Source organism: Leucopleurus acutus (assembly GCF_964270905.1).
Source record: "Leucopleurus acutus genome assembly, chromosome: 4".
Classification (NCBI taxonomy): Eukaryota; Metazoa; Chordata; class Mammalia; order Artiodactyla; family Delphinidae; genus Leucopleurus; species Leucopleurus acutus.
In genome coordinates, this window is record NC_139146.1 from 147,798,863 (window position 1) to 147,823,427 (window position 24,565).

The 24,565-nt window shown below is 35.5% G+C and overlaps 1 protein-coding gene across 1 annotated transcript in view; it reads right to left on the reverse strand.

Annotated features, from left to right (window-relative positions):
- CCSER1 (coiled-coil serine rich protein 1) overlaps positions 1–24,565 on the reverse strand; it is a 1,268,926-nt gene that overhangs the window by 936,621 nt on the left and 307,740 nt on the right. Inside the window, exon 5 of the mRNA XM_082837990.1 lies at positions 9,490–9,610. Coding sequence (XP_082694116.1) covers positions 9,490–9,610 — 121 coding nt within the window. The remainder of the gene's footprint in view (positions 1–9,489; positions 9,611–24,565) is intronic.

Here is a 24,565-nt window from a genome sequence, read left to right on the forward strand (position 1 = left end):
ATTATTCTACCCGTTTTCCATTTATATATTGAATACTTATAGAATACTTAAAACAACCTTACAAAGCAAATACTGTTGTCCTTATTTTATCAACGGGGATATTTAATTTCAATAAAATTAATAACTTGCCCTACATCATCTTGCTGTTAAGTAGAGATATGTTAGATTTCAAAGCTTTTGATTTTTTTGTACTAGTCTAGCTCCCCTGAGGGGAAAACCAGGAAACTGATATTGGGTAATATAGTCTTTGTTTACAGTATTATTAAATAATTTTATGTTATTATCTACATTACAGAATAAATTTAATTGAAATAGTTCATTTATCTGAAAACATAATTTTTCCATGGGATGAAGTTAGCAGGGGCAGTTGAAAGTTGGCATCATCCTTTTAATCTGTGCATAAGAGCTACTTTCACTACAATGGTGATGCACCTGCAGTCTTTTTTAGCGATCTGATAAACTGTATTTATATTACACTATAAAGAGTACAATGGCACTGTGCTGCACTGATGAACTGAAACACTTCAGTCATCAGGCTGTCCCAAATCATCTGAAAAATAGCATTTGTATGTTCACTGTACAAAGAAGGATTTTCAGATCAGATGCGTATGTTACAATAGGATTTTTTGATTGTCCTGCACAAGGGACCAGATATTATGATTCACTAAGGAGCAGAAAAAAAAATAACAACACTCAATCAAGGGAAGCAGGTTCTCTGGGGATTTTTATTTATTTGGTATTAAAATCCACTGGTTCTTGAGTAACACATGAAGTATGAAAACAATCAACTTTCTTGAGTCTTTTTTTTTTTAATTTAATAAACCAGTGACTGATGCAACATTTTCCAATAAGGTGAATAGGTACTATGAAACACAGAAGGATCCTCTTATAAGAGCCTCACAGTGAATGTACTCCTGCCACCAGGATGAAAGGTAGAGGGGAGAGGTTCTTAGTTGGTAGAAGAGTTTTAAGGAAACTGTGCTTGGCTCTAGGGCCTAGTAATGGGCACAAAAGTGGTCTCTTCAGAGGTCTCTTTCTGGGCCACTCTCCTGCAGTTCTCTTATTGAGAGGGGATGGGTATCCTTCGCCTCTGTCTCCTGGGTTTTCTTGTCCCTCCAAATAGTTTACAAAAAACTTTGTGGTCTCCCTGACCAGCTCTGAGAGTTCAAGATGCTACTGCTTTCACGGTTGGCGAACCCATCTTCACTCTCCAGATTTTCTGGGCGGATGTCAGAGTCTAGTTTGTGTTCTGCTTCAGTTTTCTCAGGCATAAATCAGCATCTGTCTTTTGTGTTTCCAATTGCAGAAAACACATTTGAAACTCTGAATGAGTCTCTTGAAGACCCTTCACTAGACTTGGGGTAAGAAAGTTACTCCTTTCAACTCCAACTTCTCCTAAAGCTGTGGAGGAGACTCAAATTTAGGCCACAGCTCTCTCCACAGAAATCTCTCCATTTATCTCCTCTGACAGCCCTCTCTACTGTTGAATTGATCAAAATCACAAAACAGGTATCGTTTCTTTTGAAAACCTGCATGGGAAGAGGGCTGTTTCATATTCATAATAGTGTCCTGATATTTACCATGTTTATGCCCCAGTTTCCTTTTTAAATGAAAATTATGTTTATCAGAAGTCACAACTTATTAAAAAAACATCCCACCAACTGGAAAAGAGATCTGCAATGCACATAGCGATTCAAGTGTGGAAATCTGAATATACAAAGAACTTCTCCAAGTAAATATGAAAGAAAGACAAATCCCCCAGTAAAGAAATGGACAAGAGATACAGATAGGCAATTTCTGGAACAGGAAACACAAATGTCTGATAGGCACTTGCAAAGATGCTCAAGATCACTAGAGAGAAGTCAATGTAAGTCAAAACCGCAATGAGATGCTGGTTTACACCCATAAGGTTGGCGAAAGTGTGAAACTTTACGAGGCTAAGTGTGGACAAAGGTGTGGACGATGAGGACCCCTGGAGAATGGTTTAGTACTGTCTGCTGAAGTGAGAAAGGTACGTGCCTTACAACTCTGCCATCCATTTCCAGCTGCAGGAGCCCATGAATGTTCATAGCAGAGCTGTCTGTAAAGTAAATATTGCAAGCCATGTACACATCCATTCACAGGAAATTGGATAAACACATTTTGATACATTTATATAATGGAATATTATACAGCAACAAAAATAACTAACCTAGAGCTATAAGTTAAACATTTGCCAGCACACTGTTGGGTGGTAGTTGTGCCTCCTGGATCCCTATGGCTTCTGTGGGGGAAAAAGGAGCTAACCGTCCATGACTAGACCCAGGACAAGAACCAGGACCTCTGTGGGGATGACCTAGGGAGGTAGATATAAGCTGAAAATGAAGAGGAGTTTCCCAACAGGCAAGGCTGGACAAGGACAGAAGAAGCTGCCCTCCAAGGGCAGGTCACTGGAGGTATGTGAGCAGGGGTTGGGCAACTGTTTCATGGGCAGTGTACCAATCACTGAAAATCAGTAAGTAGTGTAAGGGTGGGGTGGGATTAAGTTGGTTAAGACACTTCTTCCACACCCAGAGGCCCTGTGGTTCTGTGATTCAGTGAGTTTGCAAGGCAAGATCAAAGAGGACAGGACTGAACTACTAACCAAACTCTGACACATCCATGTGATGAAACACTGCTCACTAATAAACAGGTATGGACCATGGCACATGCAACAATATGGATAAATCTCAAAAACATGCTGAGTGAAAGATGCCTGGCACAAGAGGACACAAACTATGTGATTCCATTTATGTCATGTCTCAGTTTCTGACTTTTTTTTTTTAAATGGGAGAGTTTTAAGACACCAAGTCATTGATGGTAAATAAAGGATACAGATCAAATATAGGAGGAAATTTATTGTTAAGAATCATAAGCATTTACGTAAGGTCCTACATGAAATTTACCTACATTTATATGCATTTTCAGTGAGACTCAATGGTAACAATTCAAGAAGGAATTTTGTGCAAAACGCATTTTCGTATGTTTCCCACTTACATAATTCCATTGATAATACCCAATATAAATTAGAAGAATATCAGAACTCCCCCTTGGCTAAATTATTACTAATTCAAAATAACATGCTAGGATTATCACAATAATATATTATCTTATCATAATTACAGTGAGTAGTTTCTTCTTTATCCTTGGTAAGGGCTTGGTATTATAAGTTTTAGTTTAATAACTATAATTTGCCTAGGTTCTGAAAAATATATTGATTGAGTTCACTTTTCACATTTCATCATCTCCAATGGCAGCACCCTAGTCCAAGCTACTGTCAGCAATCACCTAAATGATCTCACTGTAGACACTCAACCTGTCCCCCATTTAGGGTGTGCTGGTAAATAGTTAACAACGAGTACTCTGGGAGAGGGAAAAGCCCTGATTTATAGCATTTGCCAATTACTGTGGTGTAAATATGCTCACCACGGCTGAGTGAAAGTCTCCAACATGAGATCACTGAACCTGGAGTTGGAAAGAAATGGTAACAATTTGGTTCTCCCAAGCCAGCTCCATCATACCAATGCCCCCACCAAACCCAATTTGCTCTTTATAAGGAACCAGGACAAAGTTTTCTAAAGAGAAATCTGATTTTGTTACCTGGGCCCTGATTAAAAACATGTTTTTGGCTCCCTTTTACTCCCACCAGCTTTCATTTCTCCGTGCTCCCAGCCATCACAGGATATTTCGACAAGCCCTTCTCTCTGCTGCTAAGTTCCTCCTTTGCATTTTCACTTAGTTAACTAATATCCTCCATATCTTAGCTCAAGTGTCACTTCCTCAGGGAAGTTTTCCCTGATTCTCTTGGCCATGTTAAAGCCCCTTACTATAAGCCCTTATAACATGATATACATATACCTCTAGAGTATAGCCATTGTCACTTCCACAATCTTGCATTGTTGCCATTTATCAATCAATGTGTGTCTTGACTTGACTACACTCTAAGTTTCATGAGAGACAGCACCTGCTTTTCAACTCAAAATGCCCAGCCCTGAGCACAGTGCCAAGAACAAAGCAAATACTCAAGAACTATCTATTGTTTATGGATTGAACTAATGAATACATGTCTATTTAAAAGGATAAATGAATATGTTCTCCTGAAATTTGTAAAGGAGAGTTGGAAACTAGCTGATAATAGAATCATTTGATGTGTCCAGTACAACTAGAGTTTGTGTAACAACTTTATAGCTGACATTAGAGAGTACTTAAACTTTTCCAATTTTAATATACATACATTATTCATTTATTATAAAACTAAATAAAAAGAGCTGATAGAACTTTAAACTTATATTCTTAAGCATTCCCTAAGACTAAAATAGGTTAGTTTTAGCCATTCTTTAAAAATAAGACATTCTAAACTAAACGATAGCATCCATCACCTTTCAGAAGCAGCTCCATGAACCTTCCTCAGGTCAACCACATGAATCACTACATGGAGGAATGAAACTTGGACTGAATGACAAAATGTTTAGGTGATGCTTCATTTCCATAAAATGAAACAATAGATCACATTATCAGGAAGTTTAGATCTCTCTATATAATAAAAACACAGAAATGGACAAAGAAGTAACAGAATAGGGCTTCCCTTGTGGCGCAGTGGTTGAGAGTCCGCCTGCTGATGCAGGGGACACGGGTTCGTGCCCCGGTCCGGGAAGATCCCACATGCCGCGGAGCGGCTGGGCCCGTGAGCCATGGCTGCTGAGCCTGCGCGTCCGGAGCCTGTGCTCCGCAATGGGAGAGGCCACAACAGTGAGAGGCCTGCGTACCGCAAAAAAAAAAAAAAAAAAAAAAAAGAAGTAACAGAATAATTTCTCTTTCCCTTTCACCTCTATATTTCCAAATTTATAATTGTCCATAAAATCCCTTCATTTCAGATATAGAGCCATGGTACGTACAAACAGAGTGTATGCATTTCAAAAACATATTTCTACAAAAAGCACAAAATAAAATCCATAACCAAGCGTGGAAGCAGTATTCTTTCATTCTCTTCAAATTTTGAATTGTATGTACATTTCATGAGGTGCTCATTTGCTCACATCTGTGATTTGAGAAATGTTTAGGTTTGAGTAACATGCTAAGTGTGACTGGATATATGGACATACATTTTTAAAATTAGGATTTTTTTTAATTTATAAAGTTTCATACTCAAAGCTTTGATCACAACATTCTATGCTTATGGTCAAATATTTGGAAATTGTGTAATTTTATTGGATCACAGGGATTTTTTCTATTTTTCCAGCAGATTTATCCTTTCCATGGTATTCTGAGCTACCTGTTAGACTAGACTGAAAAGTAAAGTAAAATCCACACCTTCGTTTTCTGAATTAAGGGGAACTTTAGATATGAAAATGAGAGACAAGCTCTGACTCTCTCCCACTGTAATGCTCAGAATGCAGCTTTCCTTCTAAAAGATTGAGGTATTTCCTCCCTGTCACTTGCTATGCTGAAAAATTTATACTTCATCCCTAATAGGAATTCATAATTGCTATTTTCTTCTTATTACAATAAATATATCTAAAATTGATAAATACATAAGAATATTTAAAAATAAATTGTCGAATATAGAATATTTATTAATCACCAGAATATGACTAAAAGTTGGTAAGATACTATAAGTATTTCAGTCATAAAATGTTTCTTAAACTCTAAAATGATATACCAATACAATGGTATATTTAAGACCAATATTCTGGGTTTACTTTCATAAATTTATACTCATACATCAATAAACCTGACTTAACTTTAAACAATCATATGCTTGGCGAAAATCTACTCCTTACATTGGAGAAAAAGCATCTGTTGCTTTTATACTGTGATTTACCTTTTTAAGTGCATGTTTTACCTCTTTACACCTAATTACAACAGCATCAAAATACATTATCTTACATATTCTTTTGTATGTACAATCTTATGTATTCTAAAGCCCATATACTAAGATTATTGTAGTTCCTCCTAGCAAGAGATTTGATGAGTTCTAAACTACATGGACTCTGTGAGTCCTGTGTTTCAAAGACTCAATTGTTTACGAATTCATCACGTGAAGTGTGTAAAATCTGAGATAAAAATTTACTTAAAGAAATAATTCTATCCTGAATTTAAAGGGAATATTAAGTATCCAAAGACAATGTCTCAACATATAGCATTCTAATATCTTAGTATTATATTGGTGGGTTATTAATTTTCCTAATGAGAAATCCAAAATACACAAAACGAATACTACATAGGGCTTTAGTAACTCCAACTATAAAAATGTGACATTTATTTACCTAATATATATGTTGTAAAAAATTACAAAAATTTTATATTCTTGCCTTCATATTTTGTTTTAGGCATTGCACTGTAAGATAGATAAAGTAACTCCCACATTAAAAAGAAACAAACTATGGTTAAGAAAGCATCAAAAACTAGCCCAAGGCCTGAATTCCTAACCATCAAGTAATACTGCCTCTCAATAGCACAGCTGGATCAAATAATATGAAATAAAATTAAATAGGTGAGAAGTCATTTAAAACAAGAAATGAAGATACACATGATTGTATTTTAATGTAGTATTTCAAAGTCCATAGTTTCAACATAATAAAGAATTCTGACTTTTAAAACTAACGGTGCTAATATTACTACCTATATTGAGTATCCATTGTTTTGACTTCCAAGCATCATACCTGCCTTCTTTTTCCAACATCACCCATATTTCGAGTGTGGACTCACCTTTTCCCTCTCATCTCCACCCTCTGCTCCAGAGTTTGTCAAGTAACCTGGTTCTAGCCAATCAATCATCAAATATCCTAGATACAGTGATTGCTTCAGCATAGTCATGTCAAACAAGCTAAGCTGGTCAAAGCCAATGACACTCAAATATGGGACTCTTTTTGTTTTGATTAAAGGGAACGAGAAACCATTTCTTTCCACTGGATTTGCTGAAAAGATAAAAACCCATCTCAGTACCTGCTGAAGGCAGTAATGTCACCAGAGGAACCTCTCTGAAAATGGAAACTACAGACCAGAAAGCGGAGCAAAGAGATGCAGATGGAGAAAATGACCCTCCTTGACATTGTCTGAGTACCAGACTCCACCATACTTGAGGAAATTTCTACCTCTATACTTTCAATTACATGAGCCAATAACAACCATCACCCTTGATTTTTCTGAAATCAATTTACATCAGGGCTTCTCTCATTGGCAAACAAGAGTTTTGAATTAATCACTACATCTGAATTGTGTTCTTGCCATATAGTCATAATCATTTAATTCTCAAAACAGCAGTGTGAGGTATGGAGGGCATATGTAATCTCCATTTGATAGATGACCACTATTTCAATGGCTTTATTAAGATCTCATTGAATATACATGTTAGAAAAAGTTTTAAAATATAAGAAGTGTATACCTTCCTGATCAGCTCAAATGGTAAGAAAAATATAACAGAGACGTTAATCAAGTAATCAATAACTAATTGAATGTGAGATGTGAGGAAAAAACATATCAAGATTTTAAGAAAAGAAAAATAATGGTCGCTTTACATAAATATGGAAATCAGAAGGAATGAAAAGCTTGAGGGGGCTAGAAGGGTCATTAATTTGGTTTAAACATACTTAGTAAACGATTCTGGTAGGACACCTAGTTAGACAATCCCGGTCAAGAACTTTATATATTAGACTTGCATTAAGAAGAGCCTTCAGGAGAAGAATATATATCTGTAAATCAGCAGTAATGTTGGTAGTTGAAGCTATGGAAGGGGCAACATAACTAACACTTTTATGGATTTTTAGATTTCCGGTCCTTTAACAATATCACTTCACATAACACTAACAATGACCCTGTAAAGATGGTGATATCACCCCATTTTTTCTGACAGATGTAGAAAAAAAAAAGACAAAGAGTTTAAGTAAAATGTCTCCAATTTCCACCTAATATGTAGAAAAGTTAAGATTTTAACCAAGATCTCTCTGACTCAGAAAAACAAAAACAATAGCAAAACCTATAGAAATGAATGAATGATCCTATTGAGGGAGAGTGTTTAAATGAGAAATTAGATTCAGAGAATACAGAGGAGTATCAGAGTGAATGTACGGTAACAGGAAGAAGAACAGCCAGGTAACAAATGCTGTCTGCTTCAATCTATACCTCAGAACAAAGAAGAAATATTTATGAAGTATCTAAGACTGGAAAAAAGACATTTTATGTAAACAAATAATACTATTTGCCGGTTTTGAATACAGTCACTGAAAGATAATTAAGAGAATTTAAGATCCAATTTACAAATATAAACATACATACATTGCAAAAAATGCATTTGAGTTTTCTAATATAATTCAATTGGCACATATGAGAAGTAATTTTCTTCCTAGTAGACAAAAAAGGCTTTTGGAACCAAAAAATTAGACTATATTAAGAGCAGTTGAATTGTTTTCACTTTTAGCTTGTATTAAAACTGAATTACAATCATTACTTTCTGAATTGGTTAGTATTTCTTTCCTCTATGATGAGAATATTAATACTATCTTCATGCCATCAAATATACACATTGCTCTATTTGACTTTGACATTACCGAATGTAACATTAAGGGATTTTCTTATTGATTTTCACAAAGAGTATCAGACACTATCATGCTCCAGGAAACTCAGTCTTAGCAGCTTATCCAGTAGAAAGACATCAAGAAACAAGTATGATACAGTTAATCTAATGGGGGAAAATAGTAGGTACTACAAGGTAACTCTTACTGAAGCCAGCAATCCTTGGCAACACCATACATCTCCTAGTCTCCTACCCAAGACCTTAAAGCAAGCATGACACTATTTTGACTGGAAAATCATCAGTAGGTTTTCCCTTTTAATTTACTTAATACATAACTAGAAATAATCCTAGCTTATTTGATATTTTAAGTCTATGTACCTTACATTTGCTATTATGAATTTAATTATTTGGCCATTATAAGAAAAAAAAATCTATTATTTATTCAATATAAGATCAAATTTAAATTTAAATGAAGCTTGATCTGTTTAAATGGAAAAAATATGGAAACATTAAATAGTATAAAGTTAAAAATAACTTTCATTCCTTATAAAGTACAAACCAACTTAAGGCTAAGAAATTTATATTTAAAAGTGATCATATTTTAGACCATTAAAGACTACAACTATAAAATAAGGAATCCAAGAACAGTACATCCATAATCACAGTGTTAAGGAAATGAAGTGCTTCAGTCTTCTTACTCACATCACTGAGATGAAGTAACAAAATGAAACGTGAAAGGCATATAGTTCAAACACACTACATCAGAAGACAGAAGTTATTCATTGAGGCATTATTAGGATAAGTTGATTTTTTAAAATGTGCAAAATTTATTTCTGTTCTCTCAATATACTAATATTAATACATTCATTATAAAGCACAATTTTTGAGTGATCAAATTCTGATCAGTTATCTAACTAGTAAGTTTTACAAAACTCTGAAAAATCAAATGAACAACTTACTGTTTCGAAGGCTCAGGAAATTTTAGTTCTTCTCTTTTCTTCATCTCTATTGTTGGGTCCATAGGAGTGAGAACTACAGCAGCACATGAGACCACAGAGTGGTATGAATCCTCCCGGCAAACTGTTTTATTAGAAATAATAATTGTAAACGTCACAATTATTTCTTGACTGTTCTCTCTTTTTCTCTTCTTTATTTTCAGTCAAATGAAAGATAATTCAACTAAAACATTAATTGCCATTAAATTATCTTTAGTTTTCATTTTCTATTCTGTCTTTCCACTCACTAGCTGTATGACCTTAGGCACCTTTTGCTTTCTTTTTTTTAAGCCACACAGTGGAAAAGGTGTTGCCCACACTTTATAATCCTTCATTTAAAAAAAGCTTTTCATTGAAGAATAAGAAGTGCACTAATTACACACAATCTCCACAAATCACTACACAAATAAGAGATGTTCATCATGACCAGTGACACACACATTGCTTCTTTCAAAGTCTGTCAAGGATTTGTCACTATGCATCTGTACTCAGTTTTAGCAAGGACATCAAAGTGTATAGCTGCATTGCTTCCTCCTCTCCCAGTGTTAAACCCACGTGACATTTTTAAAAAGTGGATAATCTAATGAAGGAATTTGCCAAAAGAAATGAAAGTGCAGCAAAGAAATAAAAACTGATAGTACTGGAAGTGATGTTTGAATTGATTATAAATGAACTACAAATAATCACTGATCTAAGTACTCATTTCAAGAACCATGACTGGGACAACTATCTAGAAAGAGGCAAATACTCAAGATGACAGCACATGTTAGTGAAAGACAGTACAAAAAATACAATAGGACCATGCAAGTCACTGAGAAGTGTGGGCCCATGATCTCAAAGAGAAAGAGGTGTAAGAAATGATCCCAACGTTCTTCCATTTTCCCCTAAAAGTATCTGCTGAATTATTAATCTGCTTAGCATGAGAGTCTCAGACAAAAAGGATGACCACTAAAAGCAGAGCTGAATTTAAAACAATCTTGCGTCACTCAAGAGGCAAAGATTACTGCGCAGTATGTGTCAAAGAGGTGGAGCAGTGGGTTCCTCATCATCTCTCCAATGCCATCAAACAGATTTTTTTAAAATTCAATTTTCTCTACTTATTCTTGGCATGAGCTTTGAGTCTAAAACAAACAAATCCTTCATAGCTGGGAGAAGAAAACTCTATTATATTTTAAATTTCCACTGTTGCCTTAAACACTGCTAATGATGAAACAGACTAAGAATTACTGATTCATTTCTCAGGGACAGTGTTCACTTATTCAATAAATACTGAGTGAACTAACTGGTATGTTCCAAGAAATATGCTTAATGGTAGGATTCTCCTGTGGACAAGAAAGAAATGTCCTCCCTTGCCCCAGGTTTTAATGAAGTTTTAATTTCTTCTAGAGATATTTCTCAAATATTAGGGCAAAAAACTTCTGACCAGATGAAAACATTTACCTAGATCTCTATGAGGGAAAATAGAGCTAAGTCGTTTTTTTTTTTTTTAAAGGAAAAGAGAGAATGAACAGGGAAAATGCTCTAAGTAAACAATATTTTTTTTCAAAAATAGGGATCATTTGTTTACTTAAGGTAATATGAGTATTAATACTTAATTTTTATGATGCAGAAGTTGAAACAATTGACATTGAATCCAAAGGTACTGCAGTTAAAAAAAATCAATGACTAAGTCAATTAGAAAGTAAGCCCCTTTAATTTTTACATGATGAAAGTGACAATTAATGGACCTGTCTAAAGGTGGATGGTTGGGAGCTCCGTGTAAATGAGTTTTTATATTAAGCTGAAATTAAATCACACTCAAGTTTTAATATCTTTAAATTGTATTTATCACAAAATATAAGAATTAGTGTAATAAATGTAAGTTAGGCAAATAAGTAATAGAGAATTTATAACTTCAAAAGAAGTGAATGGTATAATAAAAGGGAAGTACAGATTTTTCAAAACAAAGAATATGCCTAGGCTGTCCTTCCTGAGGCAGAAAGAAAAAAAGAAATGAAAGAAACCTTAGCAATATGTCACTGAGAAGAGAAAGGATTTCTGAGGGTCAAAAGAGTAATGGGTATTCACATGATCACTATATTCTGATATATCAGAAGTTGTTCTTCCAAACCATGGTCCACATTTAAAAAGTAAATCATAACCTTATATCACAGTGGCCATGACGTGAACTACTCTGTAGAGTAATCTGGTTATCATAGGAGTTGTTGAATATTATCATATTTTACCATGCCATGAATGCACAGATTACTTTTGAAGAATCATAGGAATATTACTAACTAAAGGGGAAAACACTGTATTTGCCATTAAAAGAAACCTTTATGATACAGATTAAAAGGAAATTTCAAGTTGAAAAAGACCTCCAAAGTTAGTGGATTTTAAACATCTGCTTTTTAGGAAAAGATCATAAACTTTTGTTGCCCTAGAGCATTTTACAAAAGGATATGGATGTCAGTGAGAAAGAAGACAGTCTATATATCAAAATGATATTTATTTAATCTCCCTGATAAAACGCCTTACAAATTTCTATTTAAGCAGGGAGAAATTTAAATATTTCTGATACAAATACTGAATTATTGCTAGACTCTGAAAGGAAATTACACTCTAAGATCAATGAAAGTAAAATGCGAGTCATAATTGTTAGCCAACATAAGTCTCTACCTTACAATTTCGCTAATAAGGCAATGAGTACATTTTTAAAAAAAATAAATTTATTTATTTATTTATTTAATTTTGGCTGTGTTGGGTCTTCGTTTCTCTGCGAGGGCTTTCTCTAGCTGTGGCAAGCGGGGGCTGCTCTACACCGCGGTGCGCGGGCCTCTCACTGTTGTGGCCTCTCGTTGCGGAGCACAGGCTCCAAACGCGCAGGCTCAGTAGTTGTGGCTCACGGGCCTAGTTGCTCCGTGGCATGCAGGATCTTCCCAGACCAGGGCTCGAACCCGTGTCCCCTGCATTGGCAGGCAGATTCTCAACCACTGCACCACCAGGGAAGCCCCAATGAGTACATTTTTAACCATGTTAGAGATACAAGAAGAAAACAATACACAATTTTTATGGAATAGTATTGCTCATGTTTTTTCACATTTGTAGGATTAAGTAGACAAATTTTTACAAAAAGTATTGGAGTAAGGTAAGTTAATATGGTTTGCTAATCATGTTGAACTTTATGAAATAAGGCCAATTTTTCTCATAATTGAGAAAAATTGCTTATATACTATACCATTTTAAAGGTAAACATATAAAAATTACTACAGGAGTTAAAGTTTGGGTTATTCAACAGCAGGTGATTTCATTTTCTTCTTTATAGTCTTTAGTGTTTTCCAAATTTCCTATAGTGACCTTTTCTTACTTTTATAAACAGGAATAATAAAACATGCGTTAAAATAGTCATGAGAACAGAGTAGATGAACAGATGTGTGAAATACTGATTTTGGCCTCAAAACAGTATAACTTCTTGAAACTCCTTCAGGAAAACTATTTTTCTAATTTAGCCAGATTAAATTTAATCTCATTTTCTGAATATTTTCTCCTCCTTCCTCCTTCTCCCCCCACAAAAGATCACTTTTTCAGAAGACATTGTAAATGACTAGACTAGTTGATCATTCTAAAACTATTAAAAGGACAATACTTATTTCATAGATTTCCCTCAAATCCATCTATTACCATACAATCAGGGGCTTTGATTTGGGATTGAATCATGGTGGCATGCTTAGGGACTGTGAAAATTGTAGGAACCCTGGCCTGAGGCAAGGATGACTTCTGTCATCCAAGTCATCCAAGGATGACTTTCCAAATTACATCAAGTATAAACGGTTCACCATTCATAAGATTTAACTCTTATGATGGGAAAAATTGGCTTTAGGCGAAAGCAGAAAATGAAACAAACAGGAACTCCCAACTTTTAATTACTCACATTATTTAATTGTACTTATAAAGTTAGCTTTAAAAATGTATGAAAAGTTTATTAACTTCTAAATTTTAAAAAGAAACAGCAGATAATTATTTCATAATGTAACTTAAAAAGCATGAGCCAGTGTCAAGGCACTGCATATTCAAGTAGGTTTCCAGCATCCATGAGTTGAAAAAAATCAATACATTTTCCACTATTGCTTCCAACCAAAGATGCAAATAATAATTTGAGGCACTAACCTACAAATTTATATGCTAAATTTGCTCTTCTGTGAAAAGAACTGTTGTTGTAAACGTACTTCATGAAGTGCAGACAATTCCATCACAGGCTTCTAATACTAGGAATGTCAGAGGACAGCTGACTGAAAAATTAAAGTCCCCATTTCTTTCTAGACAGATAGAGCCTTTTTGCCAAGATTGGGGTCACTAATCGGGGCATTCTGAGAAGGTTGCACGTAGAATTGCACGTAGGACTACATCCAGAGGAAGTCAGTTGTCAGCAACCGTAAGTTACTATGAAAAGAATGATTCCAACATGATAAACTGACCATTGACTCTGAGATTATACAAGTAGGGTTTTAAAATGAAGGAAAATGCTTGAGAGTCACAAGAATTACTTATCCTAAGTTTTTATTCTAAGCACTGCTGTCACTTATTTCTAGGTAGAGTATATGAACACTAAAAATGATCAAACCTACTGGATCCCTAAGTCCAAAATCTGTAAAGCTTGGGACAGAGTAGAAATCATTTCTAGGTTTAACACTGAGTAGTCTGACTTTGCCATGTAACCTTTTATTATACCACAAAGAATATGCTATTACATGAAATGACTCTCCAATATTACAAAATGTTTCTCTCACACTCATAATAAACTGAGATGTAAAACCTGAACATTGAAACTTTAGGTTGCTCTTTCTCTCCAGTTTTATATATCAAAACTATTTCATTTAATTACTGAACTTCTATCTTCATTTGGTCTTTTAATTTATAAAATCAATTTTAAAGCACCAAAAAGCAATATATTTTAATAAATGTTTTCAAAAATGCCAAAGATATATTAGGAGAGGCATGTTTCTCTTTCATGCAAAATTAAAACACTGAAATTACTGAAGGTTCCTAGAGCACAGTTAACTTATAAGTATCATTTGTAAGTATTATACATTTGAAGTCCCGACTCTTAACTCAACAGAATAGTTTACTATCAATGAGCACACTGTAAGCTTAAAAGAAAAGAATTTCCTTTATGACTTGGAAGTGTTCACTCTTCTATTTTTTTCCAAATATCCAGGATCCATGTATTTACCACATAACAACCCACCAGGTAAAGCTTAACTCACCAAAAGGCTAACATTTGTTTAACGAATGCTTAAAGAACATTATGTGGGACTTCCCCGGTGGCGCAGAGGTTAAGAATCCGTCTGCCAATGCAGGGGACATGGGTTCTAGCCCTGGTCTGGGAAGATCCCACATGCCGCAGAGCAACTAAGCCCATGCATCACAACTACTGAGCCTGTGCTCTAGAGCCCGCGAGCCACAACTACCGAGCCCACGTGCCACAGCTACGGAAGTCCGCACGCCTAGAGCCCATGCTCCGCAACAAAAGAAGCCACTGCAATGAGAAGCCCGTGCACCGCAACGAAGAGCAGCCCCTACTCGCCTCAACTAGAGAAAGCCCTCGCACAGCAACAAAGACCCAACACAGCAAAAAATAAATAAATAAAATAAATTTTAAAAAATTAAAAAATAAGAACATCACGTGGTAGGCTTAGTTCTGTGTATTAACTGTGAATTTATGCTTGGAGTATGGTCTTTACCCCTCAGAAAAATTCTATACAGTAAGTACTATTATTATCCCCATTTGTACACTGTTCAAGATCACACAGCTAGGGAGGAGCAAAACCAGAATTCAATCAATTTGCCTCTAGTCCCCATGATACTGACCATACTTCATGTTGATTCTCATTTAAAAAAAATTCATCAAGTGTTCTGAAATAGAGTAAAGTTAATAGTTGACCATTTTCAATCATGTTTCTATTCAATAATATTCTTACATCTGAATTCTTTATCCTAAGAAAACTGTATAATCATTAGGCAATTTGCCTCAGAACATAATTTTGACTCAACATACAAATGCTCTAGGCTCCAAACTCTGCCCTTCAAAATGACCGACAACAATTGTTTTACTACTGCTCCACTGCAGGATGAGTGTCAAGTGTCAAGGTGAAACCCATCATTAGATACATTTATCTATGATAAAGAAAGACATATAATTTAGAAAAATTTATTTTTTCAAAATTATTTGTAATCAGTTGCTGTTGATTTTTCTTGCCCAGCATGTTACAGGGCCTTGAGGTACATGAATGAATTTAAATGACAAAAATACATGCTTTTGTGGAATACATATCTTCTAATGGAATAGATTCTCAAATCAAATTTACCTCTCTGTAGTTTTTTCTTAACAGTAAAATATGAATAATAGTATCTTCTTAGGTTGCTCTGAGGATGAAATGAATTAATGCCTGTGAAGTGCTGAGGATAATGCTAGAGAAATGGTAAAGAAGTTTTAAAATGTTACCATATATTATTACTTATAACTGATGACTTTTGATTTTTTTGATACATCAGACTCCAGTTATTCAATCAAACACTACTCTAGATCTGCTGTGAAAATGTTTTGTAGATATGATTACAGTCCATTACAGTTGAATTTAAGTAAGGGAGACTATGGTAGATAATCTGGGTAGGCCTTATTCAAATGGCAGTTGAAAAGCCTTAAGAACAATTGAGGCTTCTTGATGAAGTTTAAAATTCTGCCCATGTCAAAAATTCCAACCTGCCCTTCCTGATGGTGTGCTCTCCAGGTTTTGCTTTTTGTTTTTTGCGGTACGCGGGCCTCTCATTGAGGTGGCATCTCCCGTTGCGGAGCACAGGCTCCGGACGCGCAGGCTCAGCAGCCATGGCTCACAGACCCAGCCGCTCCGCGGCATGTGGGATCTTCCCGGACCGGGGCACGAACCTGCGTCCCCTGCATCGGCAGGCGGACTCTCAACCACTGCACCACCAGGGAAGCCCCAGGTTTTGCTTTTGCCCAGCCAGTCCCCACAATCACATAAGCCAGTCTACCGGTTCTGTTTCTCTGGTTGAGAAATACACCAGTCAACAAAGGCATTTTGGTATTACATTCGATTTTTGGTGAACCTCTAAATATTTTCTTTGAATTAACGTCCTTAACACAGTGCTTATAAAAGGCTCTTCTGATGAAATAATAATAGTCCAGAATTGAAAGAGAAATTAAAAATAAGCAGATAAAATGCAAGTCATTGTATCATGACCATGAATAAACACACATTCCGCAAAAGCAGGTCCACATATTCATTACATTAGTGGCATTCACTGAGCTATACCATGTCTATGCATTGTAATAGGTACTGGACTGATAAAGATAAAAGACAAAGTATTTGCCAAAGTGTAACGTAGTGTAGTCGGAAAATAATACCATATAGGAAGTGCTAACATAGAAGCCAGCCAGGTAAAGTAATCAGCAGGATTGTAATAGTAGTATTGCTGCTATCTTGTTCACTCCTTGTTACTTAGTTCTTACTTACATATAACTTATATATTATGGATATATAATACAAAGAAGCCCTCAATAAATATTTGTCCAGTGAATGAGAGATAAAGAAAAATGAAGTGAGGCATTAGGGAAAAGAAAAGATGCTAGCCAAGCACAGAGAAAAGTGCTAAAAAGCAATGAGATATGAGAAAATGTTATATATCTTGAAAAATTCAAATAATTCAATGTGGCAGGGGCCACACAGACGAGAGCAGGAAGTTGCCAAACAGAGATGTAGATTATTGCCAATACCTTAAGGACCTTATAAGCATCTCTAAAATATTATTAATATCTGATTCTGAAGTTAATGAAGATGTGCTACCAATCATTTCAACATGATCAGCTTTAAATAGCCTGGGCAGGGCTTCCCTGGTGGCACAGTGGTTGAGAGTCCGCCTGCCAATGCAGGGGACACGGGTTCGTGCCCCGGTCCGGGAAGATCCCACATGCCGCGGAGCGGCTGGGCCCATGAGCCATGGCCGCTGAGCCTGCGCGTCCGGAGCCTGTGCTCCGCAACAGTGAGAGGCCCGCCTACCGCCAAAGAAGTAAAAAATAAAATAAATAAATAAATAAATAGCCTGGGCAATATCTAAGTACAGGAACAAGATAGGGTGAGACCACTGACAATGCTACTGAAATAAACGAAGTGAGAAATGGTGAGGACTTGCAGTCACTGGAAGCAGCAGTGCCATGGAAAGGAGGGAAAAAATTAAGGCTACAGAGTATTCAGAAATTTTAAACTTCTATTTCAAACACATAATCACAGTTTATATTTACTTGCTCCTTTATTAAAATGAAACACAATTCTCGGTATACTACAGAAAGGAAAATAGAGTGAAAGCATGGATCGATGAGAGAAAAGAATTGGCAAAAGCCAGAGGAAAAGACTTTCAAATTAACTTAGAGGTAACTTAAATAATAACTGAAATTTAAACAATATCTTGTACAACCATATTGTGTAAGGATAATATCATCTTGGGATATTTTTAAAGATCTGAAAGAATTGCATAGAAATTGTTAATATCCTGAAGTAAAAACTGATTACAAAAAACATATATATAGAAATACACATGAAAATAACTATATCCTGGAAACTTTGGACAAAACTATAAAATGTAAAAAGCAACATTAAATTTAGTCAGGCTTATCTCACATTATCCAGTAAATTCCGATACTTCTATTGTGGTGTACAATAGTAACCATTCATCTTGTAACACGCTTGGACAGTTATCAGATTTACTGTAAAATTTTGTTCCTTGAAATTTCATGTTTTTAACCAATCTAATCTTAATTTATTTCTTGCCTCAGCTTTTGAATAGCTATTTTCACAAATCTTTACATTGTGCAAATATTTTTTGGAATAAAATGGAAACCTCATGAGTGATAGACAAAAACAGAACAATGTAAAATTGTGAATTCAGTTTGTAAGGTTACCTATTTTATTATTATAACTCAAGCACTAATATGTTTGGGGCAGGCAAAAATGCATCCTTGACACATCAAATGCAAGTGGAAATAGCCAGTGACTTTCTTGAATGTTGATCATGAACAAGGATTTATAAACTCCTGCTGACTCCCTCTTCTCTCCTGACTGCAGAGTAAGAAATTTATGTATAGTGTAATTTTATTTTAATAAACAGAAAAATATCATCTCATGGATGTTATAGGTTAAACAGTGTCCCACCCCCCAAATTCCTATTGGAGGTCCTAATCCCCAGTACCTCAGAATGTAACTGTATTTGGAGAAAGGGTCTTTAAAGATGTACTTAAGTTAAAATGAAGTCATCAGGGTGGGCCCTAATCCAATATGACTTGTGTCCTTATAAGAAGAAGAGATTAGGACTCAGGCTCACACAGAGGGATGATCAAGTGTAGACAGAGAACACAGCCATCTAAAAGCCAAGGAGAGAGGCTTCAGAAAAAAAACAAACCTATAGACACCTCAAACCCAAAATTCTAACTTCAAGAACTGTGAGAAAATAAATTTCTGTTAAGCCACCCAGTCTGTGGTGCTCGGTTATAGCAGCACTACTAAACTAATACAATGGCCATTTTAGGAATAGGACTCGAGAACTACTTGTACTAATATTAATAATTAAATAAACCATAAATCAATAAAAGGATATTCAGTCTGAAATCTCACCTAATGACTGGATCTATATTACTCCTACTACTATCCTCTTCCATTCCAAATTCTCTGACATGTCCATTCAGGCCATTCAGCTGACGCTTCAACAATTCTAATTTTGAGAAGTTATTACTTTGTCATTCTGGCTGCCTTCTTCCAAGTGTGATCTAGATTGTTAGTTTATTTAAAAATATACTGTACGGAGTTTGTGTGTATGAACACATATGCATATATATTTTATATAATACACATATTACACACATATACATTTTATACACATACATACATTTATACACATATATAATACAGAGAGTACTGGAAAGAATAAAGTCATCAACAACTATTACTGCTTTCTGATAACTTAGGTATTAAAAAAATTATCAGCACTCCTTCATCTGTACTGCCATCATTTAGAGTATAAAACCCTAGATTATGTATTCTCCAGGCTTCCACAGAAGGCTATATACAGGGACAATAGTAGCACTAGAGGTCTGTGAAGTCTGTCATCAATGTCACAGATTCCACATGTAATACTACAATGACATCATTATCTGTGGTTTACTGCTTCTGATTAATTCAAGTAGAAGTTACATTGTTCATTAAACTTTCCATGTTCAACTTTGCAGGACTGTTAAAACACATTATGGCAGGATGTCTTTTCTAAAGATGGCCACATTAATATATATCCCATCCTGCTAGTTTTTGACATTCTACTTGAGTGGTGGGGTTTCAGTTCCTTCCCTTTGAACCTTTGTGACTGCTTTGACTAAAGGAATATGGTGGAAGTGATGCCCTGTGACTTTCAAGGCTAGGTCACAGACGGCACTGTGTCTTCTGTTTGGCTCTCTCTTGGGACACTGGCGGCTGGGACCCAGCTGCCATGTTGAAAGGAATCTAAGTCCACATGGATGTTCTGGCCCACAGTCAACAGGCATCACTGATCACTGCATGTGAGTGAAAGGGCATTTATTTTGGTTGAGGCCTTGAACGTCACACAGCAGAGGAAAAATCTTCCTGCTGCACCCTGTCTGAATTCCTGACCCCCCAAAATCATGAAATATGAATGATGTTTGGTGTTTTAAGCCATTAAGATTTAGAAAAATTTGTTACACAGCAATAAACAATACATTCATAAAGAGCACTTACATAACTAATGAAAAATAGATTTTCATGCCCCTGGACAGGTTTTCATTAAAAGTGTTACCTCAGTGATACAGAAAAAATTCTTGACATAAGTGCCACAAAAACTTGTCCACATGTTAGTGTGCTTAAAATTTATAAGTGAAAATTACAAGGGACTAACTGATAGTTAAAATTCTCATTCAGCACTTGTCTATGACTCAATGCTATGGAAACAAAAAATATTAACAGCAATATATATATTTACATATATATTCAATTCACTTAGAGGAAAAAAAAGTCTGGTAAATGTGCTGAATTTCCCAGTTATGTCTCTCATTTCAAATTTCGAAAGAGCCTTGGAGCTATCCTTGGAGCAATTTCACTATCGGAAGTACAGACAAATAAGTATCTGCTCTACCAGTCTAAATAATTCTTTGTGAATTTTCCAGGCATAAGATGAAATCATAGTTGTTATCCATTCTGGGAAAATGTGAATGACAAGGCATATATCAATTAAATAATGCTTAACTTAAAATGTCTGTAATCTGATATTCTAAGCTCTAGAACACAGAAGAAAATTTTTTTAAGGGAGGGGGGAAAAAGGTGCTTGATATAGTAGCATATAAAAGCATTTAAAAAGCATTCCACATACGCAACAGTTAATTTCCTTAGAGGACAGAAAGTTAAACCAAAATGCATTTTACTACCATTCTTTCTAGTTAAGTATGTCAACACTGTACATTGTTAAACATATTCTACAGGGATTTGTCAAGGAAGCAAGAATAGAACCACTAAAAAATTAAACTATAATCTTTTAAAGGAAATATTTAAAAACTTATGGAAAAGGAAATATTCTACTTAACTATATGTGAATAAAACTATGTGGAATATAATTTTCCTATAGGTGTTGCTATTACACAAAAAAATTCTAATTGTCCTGTGTGTCAGTGCTTACAATCACTTCATATTTCTTCTCCTATCAGCCCAATCAAAGTTGTTCCATCTTGGGAACTTTGTTAGTTAGGTGTTTATTTCCTTGTTTCTAACACTGATGATTATCGCACACAATACAATATGAATCAAGGCAGCAATCCAAGTTTTAGTTTTTGATCAGCATGGAATTTATAATCTAATACAAATTAAAAGAGTTACTGAATAGCTAGTACTTTATATGTTTATCCCATGTACTTTACTTGAATAAACAAGACAATTTATTCAAAAAATACTTAAGTCCATATTTGGGCCAGCCACATTCTAGGCTCTGAAGTTATAATAATGAACAAAGCAGAAAAAAAAAAATCCCTAGCCCTTCAGGGAATTATTGCTATTTGATTTCAACACCATCAGAAAGGTAGTGGTCGGACTAGTCAGGTTGTAGTAAGAGAAACTATTTTAGGTAATTTTTCTTTTTTTTTTTTTCCTCAGAAAGATCTCAGTAAATTTTCTCTCATATCTTCCGGCCTCTAATTTTTTTTTTTTTTTTTTTTTTTTTTTTTGCGGTATGCGGGCCTCTCACTGTTGTGACCTCTCCCGTTGCGGAGCACAGGCTCCGGACGCGCAGGCTCAGCGGCCATCGCTCACGGGCCCAGCCGCTCCGCGGCATGTGGGATCTTCCCGGACCGGGGCACGAACCCGTGTACCCTGCATCGGCAGGCGGACTCTCAACCACTGCGCCACCAGGGAAGCCCCGGCCTCTAATTTTTGAACTAGATTGAATATCAACTAATGAGTAGTTATTGAATAAATAAAACTTTTTGTAACAACGGAATCTTTCTATTTATTCCTTATATATATCTTTCTACTGCAAACCGAACAGTCAATGCGATCAGATGCCAAGTCTCCCTCTCTCCTCCTCCCTCTTCCCCTCTCTGCCCCATCTCCACCTTCTTCTCCTCCTCTCTTCGGCCTCCCTCCCCCTCCCTTCTCTGCTCCTCTTTGGCAATACCGTTTTGGCTGATCAGAATAAAAGAACAAGCATCAAATGAATTATTAATGTTTGTTGAAGCAATTATATTAGATATATGAAGAATCTCTCCCAGGTTATGAGACATAATTGATTAGTCTTTAGTTCTGCAGTACTGACGGTTATTTAATGGGTTTCACTTTGCAAAAGTATGAGGAGTAATATAATCTGCATAATGTCCATCCTCACTCTTACGAAGTTATATAAATTATTCAATTATCTCCTAAAATAAACACACTCTTCAGAATTTTACATATGAATTACCAATCAGAAAGAAGTGTGTAAGGTATACAGTTTGAATACATGATTTAAATAACACAAAGAAGTTAAATATATTGCAGCTAATGGTTTTGGGCTGCTCACCCCTTACTATCATTAAAACAGATTTTGAATTGCCAAAAAAACTCATCTTCCCTTTGCCACCTTCTATTCTGCTTCATATGAAGCAATTACCTAATATTTAGAAATCTGTTCATTCTTTACCTAAATTTCTATTTAGAAGAGAAAGTGACATCGGCAACTAATTTGAGTATGATCTGGTTAGATGAAAAGGAGGTAGACAGTCCAATTTCAGTAAAAATATAGAAGCCAGAATAAGGATGGCCTTTGAGGAAATTAGCATAGCTACAATCTGTGGTTGAGCTGGTGAAAATCGGGAAGTGTAACTGCGTAGGTCAAAACTGTCAATACACTGGGGCTGCGTTATGCTGAGCCACAGATATCAAGCCAAGTGGTTGGTATTTCATCCTGTGGGACCAAAGTTCTAAATTCATAAACAAAGGGTAAATTTCCACAGGAGCTAATCTTGAAAAATATATACTGCTAATCCAATGAGTACAAGAAAAGGCTCTAGAAACACATAACCAAATAAGTGAAGAAATACAGCAACGTTCCGTGCATTCAACCAAATATAACAAATAACTGTAACAGGCCAATATTCCCATAAGAGCACCATGCAGTTTAAAAAGGAGGAAGAGGGAACCACAACAGCAATATCAAACCTCTCTTAATTTCCTCTAGGTATCTCCCTAAAAGGTTAATTACCTGAAAGCATCTAACTTTTCCAACAAATCTCTTAATTCTGAGGAATTTTCTTTGTTACAACACTCCCTTTCCTCAAGCCCCATTAACCTTCCTGGATGGATGGAAATCATATATATACTTTATATCACTGCAGTGTCCTGAAATTATGTACATTTAAATAAGACATAGCATAATTCAATTTATATTCCAGTGTGAACTGAAGATTACTGGTCCACGAGACCTTTAGATTATTACTTCAATCACAAACTTTCATTTAGACATTCACTGGAACACTGTTTCTGAAAGGCTACTGACCTCTGCCCAGAGAAAGCACCAGTCTTTGACAAGTTCTTTAGTATGACTGCTTAGTACTCCAATCCTCCTTTGACGTGAGAAATAATTTGTACAGATCCGTGAATAATTTATTTGTATATAAAATAGGAGTTTTTAATATTCAAATTCATGTATATATATACTAATTTACTTATTCTCAGATTATCAATGCTATATTTGCAACAACATAAAATAAAACATGGGTATATTAGTATCAGAAAAATGTCATTAATGATACTAATCCAATCTGCCATCATAGAATATGTCATCACAGTAATGGCACCTTTGTCATTTACTGTGGGAAGTACAAATATTAGCAAACACAAGCCAAGATTAGTGTCCTATTAAATAATGGATGATAAAGATGTTAAAGGAATTTGAAAGATGTGACTTTTTTGACAAGTTGGCAAAAAACTAAAATAGCTATGAGAAAAATGCCAGCTTTGTAAAATTCTTATAGAGGTAGCCTAGGGTCAGTGTTTCAAATGGCTACACTCTAGCTTCACCCTCACTTATCTTCTCCTCTCTTTGTCATGTTGGAAAAGAACAAATGGCAGTTAGACATTATTAAAGTATGAAGAATGCTCTCTCTGGCCATAGTACTAAATTGTGTCAGAGATTGATCTGGGCTTTTAGGATCTTTTGACTTTCTGATCAGACTTAAAAATTCAAACTTGGTGGAAATTTGTGTTGTTACTAAAAATATTGCTGATCTTTCTGACTGTTCTCATCTTTTTCTTTGGTGGGTATATAGAAGTTAATACATAGGAAAGAGGACAGACATAAGTTCAACAAGAGTGACACTAGAGCCAGCCCAAAGAACTAACAAATAAAATATCTTGTTTAATCAACAGCTATATAAGATAGACTTTGCTTTGCAGCACCTACCACAGAAACATGAGAACTATCCTCAGCCTTGTCTTGCTTTGTCCATGACAGTTTAGTTCCAGAT